Source organism: Sarcophilus harrisii, chromosome 3, assembly GCF_902635505.1.
Source record: "Sarcophilus harrisii chromosome 3, mSarHar1.11, whole genome shotgun sequence".
In the NCBI taxonomy this organism is placed as follows: Eukaryota; Metazoa; Chordata; class Mammalia; order Dasyuromorphia; family Dasyuridae; genus Sarcophilus; species Sarcophilus harrisii.
This window is the reverse complement of record NC_045428.1, coordinates 417638158-417653137: the sequence shown is the minus strand read 5'-3', so window position 1 is coordinate 417653137 and position 14980 is coordinate 417638158. Positions and strand designations below refer to the sequence as shown.

General features: G+C 35.9%; 1 protein-coding gene across 3 annotated transcripts in view; it reads left to right on the top strand.

The window, feature by feature from the left end:
* Positions 1-11768, top strand: part of UPP2 (uridine phosphorylase 2) — a 44989-nt gene extending 33221 nt beyond the window's left edge. For all 3 annotated transcript variants that reach the window (XM_031960645.1, XM_012544725.3, XM_023499221.2), the window contains one exon: positions 10603-11768. In XM_031960645.1, the coding sequence (XP_031816505.1) occupies positions 10603-10751 (149 nt within the window). In that variant the 3' untranslated portion in view covers positions 10752-11768. The remainder of the gene's footprint in view (positions 1-10602) is intronic.
* The last annotated feature ends 3212 nt before the right edge of the window (positions 11769-14980 follow it).

Below are 14980 nucleotides of genomic sequence, written 5' to 3'. Positions count from 1 at the left end.
CATGCCCAGAATGGGCTTTGTCAATCTTCTTCTTTGAATTCTCTCTTTTGATTTAAGGGCCAACTCAGGGACTACCTGTTCCATGACGCCCGCCCTGAGCTTTGCAGGTGAAAAAAAATTATTTCTCTACATAAATTTTATTATTTATTTCTCATTTCATTTTGGTTGGACTTAGTCATTTGTGTACATTTCTTTTCTCTCATTAGGTTGTGTACTCTTTTGAGAGCAAAATTGAAACTATATCTCTAGTGCTTAGTCTAACTCCTTGCATACAGTAGGCACTTCATAAATGTTTATGGAATTGAATTAAATGCCAAGCTGCCCCCCATCATCTTAAATATCCTTTCAAAAATAATCACAAGTTCTTCAATGAAAAGTTGTTTCACAGCAAATTTATACACTATATTAGGCCAACTTGGAAAGGTCTAGATAAAATGTTTGCACAGCAAAAAAAAAGTTTCTTTTGGTAAGAATGATTACCACACAGCTGGAAAGTGATAACCACACAGCAGGATGTTAAAGCAAAAAATTTCAAAACCTTACACTATCTGTATTTAACACAGTCTCTTTTTGAAATTCAGTGCCATGAAATAAATCATCAATACAAAATATAAATTATCAAACACCTACTGGGTATATGATTCTGTACTAACTGAAAAAAAAATAAGAAATGGTGTTTTTATCTGATAATTTGATTCATAAGATTTTTCTCCCTGCTATTGCCCTCTGTTAGAAGGACTTCTTTTTCTTTGCTACAAGGCAGATTTAGAGACTAAATTAAAAATCTACTAGTAGGATTAGAATATAACTTCCAGGCATAAAAAATTTATAGCTAAAAAGCATTTGTAACAAAGCTTCTTAATCTATTTCTAAGCATCAGTAAGGGGTGTTACTTAAGGAAAGCAATGATGTAGTGAAAAGTATTTGAGATTTGAAATGGGTATACTTCTTGGACAAGTCTCTTCATCTCTGCGATTCTCCATTTTTTCATCTGCAGTGAAGTTAGATTAGATAGGAACTTCTTGAACTTCTTGTGGGTCATGTCTCCCCTTGGTGGTCTAGTGGAATGTGGAGCCTTTCTTAGAATTGTATTTTTAAATGAATCAAATAAAATATCCAAGATTGCAAAGAAAATCAATTATATTGAAATACAGTCATCTAAATTTTTGGTATGTTTATAGACCCTAGACTGGACTAGATAATCTCTGGTTTATCAACCAAATCTCTAGTTTATCAACCAAATCTTGCTTGTTAAATCAATATATTCCCTCTATCTACTCCTGGACCATAGAGTAAGCAAAAAGAAAAATTGATCAGAAAGAAACATGTTTATTTTATATTCTTTAGAACAAAAGTTTGCATGGGAGACAGTAACAGAGAAGTAAAAGAAGTAAGATTAGGGCTAAAAAAAATGATCTATTGTAATACTAAGTATTGACAGCTTCCTAGACATGCAAAGATTGCCTCAGTTTCCTCATTTTTAAAATGAGTTAGAGAAGGAAAGGGTAAACCACTCCAATATCTTTGCTAAGAAAACTCCATTGGGGTCACAAAAAATGGGACACAACTCAAGTGATTTAACAGTAATAACAAAAACAACATAAAATGCATTGTGTTAGTAACTGGATATGAAGATAAAAATTAACACAGTACTTACCCTCAATAATCTAATAGGATATAAATATGTATAAGTAACATATATTTAATGTATACACACATGCATGCATACATACATATATATACGTGTGTATGCCTTTGTGTGTATGTGTGTGTGTGCATAACATGCACACAAAGAAGTATGGGCAATGTGGTAGCACCAGGCTTGCAGGCAGAAAAACCTGTCTGGGTTGAAATATCACTTCATGCACTTCCTATCTTCTACCTCTGAGCAAATAATAACCTCTGGGGGCCTCAGCTTCCAGAGATATAAAATATGGGAGTTGGATTCTATGGTCGCTGAAATCCTTTTTTAACTCTAAGTCAGTGAGTGGCATATAGTAGGTTCTTAATATATGATAGCTGCCAGAGCTGACTAACTACAAGTTAGTATGAAACAAAAATAAAGGAGAATATAGAGAAAGTGAATAAGGAAATATAAGGAGAGATGTTTGAATTGAGAAAACTGTAGGCACCTGATGGTCCTGAGGATGAGATAAGTTTCAATGGGCAGCAAAACAGAGGGTTTGTGTGTATAAGGCGTATCAGATAATAGCATGTCTCCATGATGGTAGGAGGAGGAAAGAGGAGATCAGGGAATATCTAGTAATCCAGTTTCTCTGCAACATAGAGCATGTGAAGGGAAGAAATATGAATTTTGTTGCTGAGTCATTTTTAGTTGTGTCTGATTCTTCATTATTTAGATTCCTCATGGTGGGGAAGGGTTCTTTGGTGAGGCTGATGAGGCAAATAAGTTAAATGACTTGTCCATTGTAGACAGCTAATGTCTGAGGTCAGATTTGAACTCATGAAGATGAGTCTTTTTGGTTCCAAGCCCAGTGCTCTATGCATTGTACCACCTAACTGCCCCAAGAAAGATGAAAGAAATCTGCAAAAGTTAGGTTTTTAACTAGATTGTAAATGATCTTTAATATCAGACTAAAAGTTAATAATTGTTATGGGCCAGAACTTGAAACAAAGAGCTAAGTCAGTGGAATTGATAGTTATCTAATTTAGCTTGGTTCAGTATGATTGATTTAATCCTACAAGGACATGTTATAGGCCAGAACTTGAAGCAAGGTACTAAGTGGAACTGAGGAGACAATGGTTAAATCTACTTTAGAATTGATTTAATCCTACAACAAATAATGGTTTCCTAGTGATGTAATGATTGGTATATACTCAATGTGGGGCATATAAGCAAGAAGCTCTCAGGGCCAGAAAGACAGCACACTAGAAGCTCTCGGAGCCTCAGCCAGGATTCAGTCGGGGACATTCAGAAGCTAGAGAAGGCAGGCGGGAGCTCAAGCTCTCAGAACCAAGGCCAGTCTGAAAGGCTCTCCAGAAAGCTGCCCAGCTCCAGGAAGGAGATAATAAAGGACCTGGACTATAAGAAAGCTAACCAGGCCGCAGGAAAGGAGACAAGACTTGAAAAGAGATAATAAAGGATTTGGACATCTGGCTGCATTTAAGATGATTACTCTGAACTGAAACGAAGGCTGCTCCCAGAGACCCCAAGAAAACCCCAACAAGAGAATACTACATTTTAGAGAGATTATTATAAATACTCTATATTCTTTTTTTATTTTTTTTTAGTAAGGCAATTGGGGCTAAGTGACTTGCCCAGGGTTACACAACTAGGAAGTGTTAAGTATCTGAGGCCAGATTTAAACTCAGGTCCTTCTAAATCCAGGGCTGGTGCTTTATCCACTGTGCATCTAATTGTCCCTAATACTCTATTTTCTTGACAAGTAGGGAACTAGGGAACATTTTGCATAAAGAAGATATACAGTGAAACCTGTTCATTAGCAGGGCAAGATTATTTTGCCAGCTATGTGAAGAAGTTTGAATTGGAGAGAAGGAACCTATCAGGGAGTTACTACCCTAAGCAAGGTCAGGGTTAATAGGACTTCAACTAGAATACTGAGTGGAGAAGAGAGATGTCAATCCATCCCATACTAGATAATGATGATGAATGGAGAATTAAAAGGACTTGGCAATTGCTTGGTTGGGGAATGAAGGAGAGGGAAAAGGCAAAGATGGACCAGATCTTTCAAGTCTAGTTGACTGAGAAAAAAGTTGAGAATTTGATGGTGAGGAAATAATTATTTTGGTTTTAGGCATGTTGAGTTTAATAAGTTGGAAAGACACTCAGGCAGGTTCAATGACAGGAAGTCATTTATATTGTGGTTGTACATTTATTTGCAAATACTTTTAACCTATGTTTGATCCTCTCAAGAACCTTGCAAGTTAGGTATCAGAGATGGTATCATCCTCATTTTATGGTTAAGAAAACAGATTCAGAAAGAAATGGGTTTAGTCTCTTTATTTTGAGAGGTTATATGGCATAGTAAAAAGGGGGGGAAGACTCAGAATAGGGAAATCTGGTATTCAATATTATTGATTTCAATTATTATAGGTAAGTCCTTTTATTTTTCAGAGACTCCATTTTCTCCTCTGTTAAATGAGGCTAATACCTATCATCAGAAGCAATATGGCTTACTGGAGAGAGAGATGGCTTTAGAAACAGGAAGGTCTCGGCTCAAATTCTGTCAGACACTAGCAGTGGGATCCCCAAAAAGGTCACTTAACTTTTAAGTGCTCCAGACATATCTCTAAAATTCAGAGATGTCAAAAGGTGCCAGTTTGCTTTTTAAAAAAAAAACACTTTCAATTTTATTGATGTTTTAAAATTTTTATAATTTTTCCATTTTACAGGTTTTCTTTTACATTTCACATTTATATTTTACAGTTTTATATTTGCTACACACTCCCATGTTGTGAGAAATAAGATACTCCGCTGTGATTGTCATAGGACGATCTGTTCCCTTTACCTTTATACAATGGACAATAGAGGCATCCTTGAACTCCTGGAACATAATCTCCTGTTGCCATATAATCTGGAAAATTTCAGTCAGCTTTTATATGAGTGAAAGACAGCTTCCCCACCTTAAGTATGGCAATACTAATAATACAGCAATTTTATCTGAAACTTCATGCAATATTTCAATCTGTAGCACCAATCTAACAATCTATGTTAAAAAAAAAAAAAAGTAGAATTTTTTTTTCTCCCTTCCTCTCATTCCCACCTTTCATCCCACTGGGGGAGGGAAAAAGCAAAGAAAAAAGAACAAATTTCTTGTAACAACTATGTATCGTCAAGCAAAACAAATTCTATCAGTGACTGTACATAAATATATAGATATATTATATATATATCTATATATACATATGTTTCATTCTATAGTCTCTTGTAAAAGACAACATGTTTCAACATCAAGCCTCTGGAATTATCAGTGGTCATGTTATTGATCTTAGTTCTTACATATTTCAAAGTTTATTTTCACAGTGTTGTCATAAAAATTCTTCTCCTAGTTCTATTAATTTTATTTTTCATTAGTTCTAATCTACTTTGGTAAAGAGAGGTTCTTTACCAATAATTTCCTAAATGAGTGGAATCACAGATTTGGTTCCCCAAAACATGATTTAGAAACTTTAAGATACTGTAGAAATATGTTATTAGGGTTATTATTATTATTATTACAGTATTTTTCTTGGAGATTTCACTTACGCTCATGGTTTTAATGATCTCTATAAAAATAACTCCCAAATAGCCCCAATCATGTGCCTAAATTTTAGTATCACACTTATAGCTGTGTTGGATATTTCCAATGGAATGTCTTGCCAGCATTTCAAACTCTACATGCCCAGAATTTAAATCATCGCTTCCCTTCCCCCCCAAGGAAAACTATCTCTATGTTGGTTAATGCTGCCATCATCATCATCATTTTCCCAGGCAAGTAGGAGAAGAGGTACTTGGAAACTCACTAAAGGATGCTACAACTGAAGGCTAAACCGTCACAATTTTATATGCATAGCATATAATGCTTATTAGTTGTCTATATAATAAACACACACACACACACACACACACACACACACACACATATATATATGTGTGTGTGTGGTGTGTGGTGTGTGATCTGCATGTGTTATTTTAAAAATATATATATGTTTTTAAAAATAACATGCACAGACCATTTTCTACTCCAGACTGAATCTCCATTGGCTAAAAATAGTAGAATTCTGATCATAGATGCTAATTCTTTTTCTCTGGGAGCTTCTGATAAGAGAGTTCGATCCCACTTAGTTTTTTGAAAACATTAAATTTTGCCACTCTCTTTCTGCTGTGCAACAACCCACTGAGCTTAATGTGCGATTAAGATTAAGTTTTGCTGAAATTCTATTTTCTGTCTTTCCTTGTTTCTAGCCCACACAATCGCTTTACTATAGAGCCTTTTATAGGGGCAGGGTGGAATTAAATATTATTTCCTTTGACAGATACTAGTAACACAGGATTGTATTCAGTATTTTTAATATTACCTTATTAAGTACAATAAAAGGTGTGAGGAATGCTTTTCATTCTATCCTCTTGCTGGCTGGAGTGAAGAAGAATACCTCACTGGGGATGGAGAAATGTATTGTGAGAGATGGTAAATATTCCAAAAGATACCAAGAAAGCAACTTTCTAGGTCCTGCTGGGCCATTTGTTTCTAGTTTTTTAAAATCATCTTACAGAGGATGACACAACCAATGATGGCATTTCTCTGTGACCCTGTAACCTTGTGTATCAGAGCCAAGACTATGAAGCTAATTTGACATTCAGCTCCACAACCCCACAAAATTCTGGGATAATATCTTCTTGTAGCCCTGCCTCTTCCCCCTCCATATCTCTTTCCCTTTCTGAAACACTCTAAAATTATCAAAGCAGGCATACTTTCAAACAGAGTAAGAACTAGTAGGGGACAGTTGTGGTTTGTCCACAGAGATGGGATTCTACCCCATGGTGCAATGATCTTAGATCTCTTCTTATGGTTTCTTCATTTTTAGTAACTCAATGACATCTAATTTTCTTTTAAAAATTTATTTGTTATGAACTTAACAATCACGAATGTTTCAATATACAAGAAGAGAAGATGACACATGTCTTGACCCCCTCTTAGAGGCAGGCTGGCCCTTTCCTCACACTTCCTGAAGCACAGGGCCAGTTGGCATACTACCTGCTTTCTATTGCCATATTTAGACTTACCATCTGCCACCACTGTTCAACAAGGACCTCTAGTCCTTGAAAGTTCACTCTATCTGGCCCAATCGTTCTTGTTGTCATCTGGAGACCTCCAGGACACTCTCTCTTCCCCCCAATAAAGTCAGTGCCTGGCTCACAATCTCCTTTCCACTCTAAGTCTTGTACCCCTCAAATACTCTACCCCAGAGTTCTTCAGTGTCTGCAGATCCCATGACCTTTGTTTATCTCAACCGTCCTCTCCTATCCCATCTGCCAACAGAATTTGTCCAAGGTCTTGGGTTACAGTTAGTCATGGCCCTGTACTTGCAGTGGTTATAGCATGATGCTTTCATATCTCCCCTCTTAAAAATAAAAATAAGAACTAACAAAAAACCCAATCCTCTTCAATTGCCTAAAATCTCTTTATCTAGTGTCATACTCTTGACTAAAATTTATTTGCTCTAAAAGGTAATCTAATGGACTTCCCAGAATAAAAGACCAGAATAAAATAACTTTTCCTGTTTTGAGGCAACTGCTAGAAAAATACTCAATCTAGAGTCAGGAAATCTGAGTTAAAATCTAGCTTCAGATATTAGCTGTGTATCTTAGGAGAGTCACTCTAACTCTTGTCTGTCTCAATTTCCTCAACTATAAAATGGGAATAGTAATAATACCCACCTCTCAGGATTTTTGTGACGATCAAATGAGATACTTGTAAAGTGCTAAGCAGTGCCTGGCACTATATAAATGCTTCCCCAGCAGAACAGATCTAAACAATAGTAATAGGAAAAAGGAATGAGAAAGTAGAGAAGCAATGTGGTACAGTGGATAGTGAGCTAGTTTTGGATTCAGGAAGATCTGAACTCAAATCCTGCTTCAGACACATGCTGGTTATGTGACTAGTCAAGTCACACAATGTCTCAGTAAATGCCCCAAACTTTCCAAGCTGAGGAATAGTTGCCTCATTACATAGTAGAGGGTGTTCCTCACATCAGTGAAATTACAGACCCAAGTCCAAAAAGGTCTGTGATGATGTGGAAAGCTTCAAGGCTGAAAATACCAAATCCAATCTAACAAGCATTTATTATTTATTTCCCAATTTGAAACCACAGTGCTAGGTTTGGAGATTCAAAGACAAATTTTTAAAAAGAGAGTTCCTGCCCTCAAGTTTATGTTGTTTCTTGGGGATATAATATCTGTAGAGATAAGTGTATATAGAAGAATTAAGAGAAATGGGTGTTTGCTAACATCTGCAGAAAACTAAACTATCCACAAAGACATTTTGGTGCTGTGTTATAGAGTACCCAATCAAGAATCAGTTAATCAATAGGTATGCATTAAGCACCTACTATGTGACAGAAACTGTTTTAAGTGCTGGGATTACAAATCTTCTCCAAGGAGCTCTCAATCTAATGAAGATGACAACACAAACAGCTATGTCCAAAATTTTGTCATTGTTCACTCATGTCTGATTTTCTGTAATCTCATTTTTGACAAAGGTACTAGAGTGGTTTGCCATTTCCTTCTCTAGCCCATTTTACAGTGAGAAAACTGAGGTAGAGTTAAGTGATTTGCCCAGGGTCACACTGCTAGTAAGTGTCTGAGGCTCAGAGCTTCCTGACTCTAGGCCTGGATATCTGTCCACCTGCTTCACCTAGCTGCCTTTTATTCAAGATACAAACAGGAAATTTGCATATAATAGTAGAAGGGAGGCATTATTGAAGTGGGCAGGAGTATGAAGATTTGAATTGAGTATTGATGGTAAGGAAAGAAATCAGGAGGTTAGAGGGAAAGCATTTTAAACATGGGAGACAGTCAAAGAAAAGATTTGGAATTAGGAGAGAAAATGTCATTTTTATTATGAATCCAACATGAGTCAGATGATTAGCTCTGTGGAATTTCTGCATGTTTGCCAGCTTTACATATATGCATGCGTTTCTGGACCAGGATGACCTCTCTGAATCCCATACTACACTAACTTCAGGACAGTGGGTTGGCTTACCTTCTCAGTGATATTTTGATAGCTGCCTTAAAGTAACAAAGCTGTCAGGCTTAATTTTTTAAAAATTTGTTCTGTGTGATTAGTCCATTTTAATTGCTCTTGGAAATTATAACCTTATGTGACAAGATTATTATACATTGCTCATTAATGGGGGTCTCCAAAGCCAGAAAAATACCGTTGAAGATGGCTATGAACTGTCCTCTTTAGAATTTTTAGTCTTGTCCTTGAAATAAACAGAAAAGACATCCAGGAAATCCTGGTTCTGCCCTTGCTTTGTGGTATGACAAGGTCATGGAGTGAATATACTTTTATCTACCTGACAAGAGGAAAGGATTAGAAAGGAGACTGTCAACATTTCCTGTTTCCTAATGGGCACCTGTGGGCCTCCCAGACTTGGTGATCATTAACCTAAGAATGCCTTGGTTCTGCCCTTGCTTTATTGTTAACTTCACAACTGAGTGAGCTTGAAACAAATAAAACCCTAAATGGTAAAATATTTGTCTCCAGCCTGGTTGAAGATTTTCATTACTTGTTATTTTGACTAGCAATAGCCCAGGGAGGTAGCTTCCCTATAAGAAGTCTATGTGAGGAGTATTGAGAGAATGGCAACGCATTGAATGGCCTGGAATTCTTCTCTGTGCATTTTAAGAATTGCTCCTATCCTGGGTTTTACAGGTTACCACCTCTTCTCCAGAGATATAACTAGGTTTGGCTTGGTTTTGTACTTAGGAAAAATAATTTGGGTGGAGGATCAGCAGCACATACATAGGACTGACTAACTATAGGTACAGTCACACAAGGAGAGAGGGTCCCCCAAACCATCTTGAATGCATCCCTCTCTTTAACTCTCAGAAGCAAAGCAGGACTACAGTTGGTTTGTCCTTGGATGCTATAGACTTGATTAGCTGCCATGGTATAATGGAGAGGGTATTGATCCTGGAGTAAAGAAGAACTAGACTTGAATTCTGCCTTGAACATTTATTAGCTATGTGACTCTGGGCAGTCACTTAATTTCTGTGAGCTTCAGTTTCTATATCTACAGATAGGAGTTGATGATTTAGAAGGTCTTTCCCTGGTGAAAGTTGATCATCCTATAATCTCTTCCAGCTGATCCCCTTTTTTGTTTTCTCCCAGGTTCCCTCTTACTCCTGACCCTGACAAGGTATGGGCACCCTTGGACCCTACAGGGTAGACAAAATCTTAGCTGCCCATTTTTTATTATGACTATACTACTTCCCAAATCTAAGCTGGGTGTTTTAAGAAGAAAATTAGAAAATCAAATCTTTCTTTTCTTTATATAACTTCAGAAAGTAGTGGTTAGCCAGTCTAGTTATCTATTGGTTTTTTTGTTGGACTTTTTTATTTTTAGCAATAACGTATAAACAATTGTATTGTCACTAAATTGTCAGTCCTCAAAAGATGGTCATCATCCAATTTCTCCTTGGTAACTCTATTAAATGAAATCATTAATTGGTCCTAATGTTGAGAATATAAGGCTTTGTACTCCACCAAGGTATCGACCTTCTCACCTTGGGTTCTTCCTTAAACAGAAAATCCAAATACTTTGCCTCCCTCGTGGATGCTTCAGATATATGAGAGTACATTTTGCTTTGCTTTTCCTCGTTTTAATCAAGTATTATATGAAAGGAGACAGGGCAACAGTTATATTACACTTATTATATGTTGTTTTTAGACTTCCCTTATGTAAGACACTATGAAAGTAAAAAATATGTTCTATACTGCTTGACTTTTCTGCTACAATGCAAGAAAAACAACTCCATATATATGGCCTAGTATAAAAGATGCAAATCATCTTAATATACAAAGGGTGACATGTTAATAACAATGCTTGTGTTTGGTTTTGTTTTCCATTTTCTAGCTGCTGTTGTCTGTGTTACCCTTCTCAACAGACTGGAATGTGACCAGATCAGTTCGCCCCATGAAGTCCTACTAGAATATCAGCAACGACCCCAGCAACTGATCTCAATTCTTATCAAAAAGCGCCTTGGACAACATAACCCAAAGTAATTTGCAGCCAGCCAAACTATCCCTCTTCATTTCTAATTACATATAAATTCCATTTTTTTTTGAAGCAAGCTTAAATATGGCAGCCCCAGTGAAACCAATGACTTGTTCAACTGTGATTTTTATTGTGGTACAAAGCCCCAAATCAAGCTCACCCTGAAATACATCAGCCATTTTGTAGATATGATTACCAGTCAATCTATTTCTGAAACCCATCCAGACCTTCATGTTAGAACACTGTCAGACCATCTTAAGATTTGGACAAGTTTCAGCAGTTGAGCATACACATTCAAAATATTTACCTCCCAAATGTTAGTTTAATATGGATGTACATGGAAAAATCATCCTAGGGAAATGGGTCACACTTCACTTTGTTTCCATCTGCACAATTTCAGCAAATTAGAGAGTGGGAATTCAAAACCTAGGTAGTTATTTTTATATGAATGATTTTATTTCAAAAGAAAGGTAGTATGGGTTTCATATTTATTTCTGAGAAAAAAGACAGTAATCAGGTGGGGTGAGTTGAGGTCAATATTTAACTATGTTTATAAAGCTAAACTATTTTTTAGCATTGGTAGTTTGTAGGATTTATATTTTTAATTCATAGAAAAATGACCAACTTGGCAGAGGAATTTTTGGAATTGATGTTAAAGTTTTGTAGAATATTATAGCAGATTTTTCTCAGCAACTACATGATACCTTGGTAGTGGCTTGGCCCTCAGGGAAGTACCATACCTCTTTTAGGTTGTTCAGTGTGCTGGAATAATTGCCTAAGCCTTTGGCTCTTTTCCAAGGCTGACAAATGCAAGGAGACAAGGTGATTGGGGGTAGGGAAGGGGGTTTGGTGGTTGGGTTATAATACAAGGTAATGTGTGAGGTTTTGTGCATAAATGATCTGTACATATGTTTATATATTTTAGGTCAAATAAAGCTTTAATTATGTTTTCATATACTTACTGATACTTTTGATGTCAATCATGTTCACACCAGAAAATAAAAGTGATTGAAGGAAAAACACTATCAGCTGTCAGAAAGTCTTAAGACAGCTTTGTGGTGCAGTGTGATGCAGAAGATTTGGGTTTGAGTTGTGCCTTTGACATTTACCAAATGTGTGATTCTGGGCAAAATGCTAAACACTTCTGAATCTGTTTCTCTATCTGTATGATAGGTATAATGCTTGTAAAAATACTTCACAGCTTTGTTTGAGGAAAGTACATTATAGGTTTTAAGGTAGGGATTTTATTTTGAGAGAGCTTTCCTACCCTAACACAATACCAAAAAAAGAACCCTGCTTCTGACATCATGGAAGTGAGTTTAGCCATCAGCAATGTTTCACTTCCCCAGCAACTGTCTCTTTTATGACTCTCAAGGATTCTTTCTTCCACTCTACTGGATGCTTGGGATATCACCACATAAGAGAATGGGGAAGGGGGCAGCTGAGCACTTTCCTTGGTACTTCCTCTTGGGGGAAGGCTAGTGAGTAAGGGATAAAGAGATGACTTACTACTCTATTAAATATATAGTTTATGGAATGGAATATGTGCAGAATAGAGTCTTTGGAGTAGCAATTCAACCTCTGCTTCTTCCTGTCAGCCTCCTGTTCAGATATGCCCCACAGAGATCTAGTTTCAACGTTTACCTTCTCACTACACAATCCTCTAAGCTACTATTTCCATCTGTACAGAAAATAACCAGGAACTCTTGTGCTCTGGGACAAGGACCACCAACACACGGTGTTTCTCAGAGGGCCAAGCTCACTATACATATACTTAAATTATACCAAAGTTTTGAGCAGATTTTGAGAAAAATCTGTTATACAGCTCTTTTTTGTGGCGGCAAAGAATTGGAAATTGAGGAGATGTCCATCAATTGAGGACGGATTGAACAAGTGGTAAATAGTTGTGTTGGAATACTATAAGAATTGACAAGCCACCTGATGTCAGAAAAACCTGGAGAGCCTTACATGAACTGATACAAAGTGAAGTAAGTAGATCCAGGAGAACATTGTACACAGAAACAGCAATATTGTATGAAAATGGTTGGTCAATGACTTTAAAAACAATTCCAAAGTTCTCATTATGAAAATACTATTCATCTCCAGAAAAAGAACAGGTAAAGTATGGCATACTATTTTTTACTTTATTCTTTTCACAATATGATTAATGTGGAAATAATGTGCATGATTGCACATGTATATTTTACAGCAAAGTGGTTAAATCTCAAGGAGAACAGAGAAGAGAGATGGAGGGAGGGAAAAAATTTGGAACTCAATTTTAAAAAATGAATGTTAAAATTTTTTATTAATAGCATTTTATTTTTCCAAATATATGCAAAGATAGTTTTCAACATTCACCTTTGCAACATTCACCTTTCTCCCTTTCCCTCAGAAGCAAGCAATCCTATAGGTTAAACATGTGCAATTCTTCTAAACATATTTCCATGTGTCATGCTGCACAAGAAAAATTAGATCAAAAGGGGAAAAAACATGAAAAAGACAAAAAGCCAAGCAAACAACCCTCCAATAAGAAAAAAATGAAAATACTATGCTTTGAACCATATTCAGTCTCCATAGTTCTCTCCCTGGATGCAGATGGCACTTTACATCCCAAGTTCATTGGAAGTGCCTTAAATCACCTCATTGTTGAAAAGAGCTAAGTCCATGACAATTAATCATCTTGTTGTTATTGTGAACAAAGTTCTCTTGATTTTGCTCACTTCACTTAACATCAGTTCTTGTAACCCTTTTTAGGCTTTTCTTAAATCAGCCTGCTCATTATTTCTTATAGAACAATAATATTCTGTTATATTCATATAGTATAACTTATTTAATTATTCCCCAATTGATAGGCATGTACTCAATTTCCAGTTTCTTGCAAGTACAAAAAGGATTGCTATAAATATAAAATTGTTTTTATGTGTAATTGTGAGAAAAAAAATATTATTCAAAGAAAAAAAAGGAAAATCTGCTACATTATTCTACAAAAAGTATAACTTTAACACCAATTTCAAATTTGGTTCCTACTAATTTTTTCATCACATAAATGAAATAAAAACACAAATCCAACCTACTCTACCTATTTTATTAAAAGTTTTAAAAACTATTAGTGTTTTTTTGTTTTTATAGAGCCTTTCTTAAGAGTCTATTTGTAGTGCTCTGCACTAACTTCACTATTGTTATTAACTAACTATTCACTAACTTCAGAAAGGTGGAAGGAATCTTCTCATACTTCTTCTTTGAGACTCAGTTTGATCATCTTAATTTCAGGACATTTGATTTTAATTTGTTTGTTTTTCATTTACATTTCTGTAGTCATTATACATTCTGTGTTCTGTACTTTGCATCAATTCATATAAGTTTTTTGATGCTTATATGTTTTTATCATATTCATTTTTTAGGAATATAATGTTCTTATGCCCAAAAGACTATCAAAATGTGCATACCCTTTGATCCAGCAGAGTTTCTCCTGGGCTTCTATCCCAAAGAGATCTTAAAGGAGGGAAAGGGATCCACCCATACAAAAATGATTGTAGATAAAGAGTTGGATTTTCAGTCAAAAGATCTGACTTTAAATTTGGCCTTTTTGTAGTGGCAAGAAACTGGAAATTGAGTGGATGCCCATCAGGTAGAGAATGGCTGAATAAGTTATGGTATATAAGTTATGGTATATGAATGTTATGGAATATTATTTTTCTATAAGAAACGATCAGCAGCATGATTTCATAGAGGCCTGGAGAGATTTACATGAATTGATGCTAAGTGAAATGAGCAGAACCAGGAGATCATTGTACAAGGAAACAACAAGATTATACATGATCAATTCTGATGGTTGTGACTCTTTTCAACAATGAGATGCTTCAGGCCATTTCCAAAGATCTTGTGATGAAGAGAGCCATCTACATCCAGAAAGAGGACTGTGGAAACTGAGTGTGAATCACAACATTGCATTTTCACTCTTTTTGTCATTGTCTGTTTGCACTTTATTGCCTTATTTTTTTCTTTTTTATTTGATTTTTCTTGTGCAAGAGAATTTTATCAGTATGTATGCATATATTGGATTTAACATATATATTTTACCATGTTTAACATATATTGGATTACTTGCCATCTAGGGGAGGAGGTGAGAGGAAGGGGGAGAAAATTGGAACACAAGGTCTTGCAAAGATTATCCATGCATATGTTTTGAAAATTAAAAAGCTTTAATAAAAAAATTACTCCTGAAAAAAAGGAATAT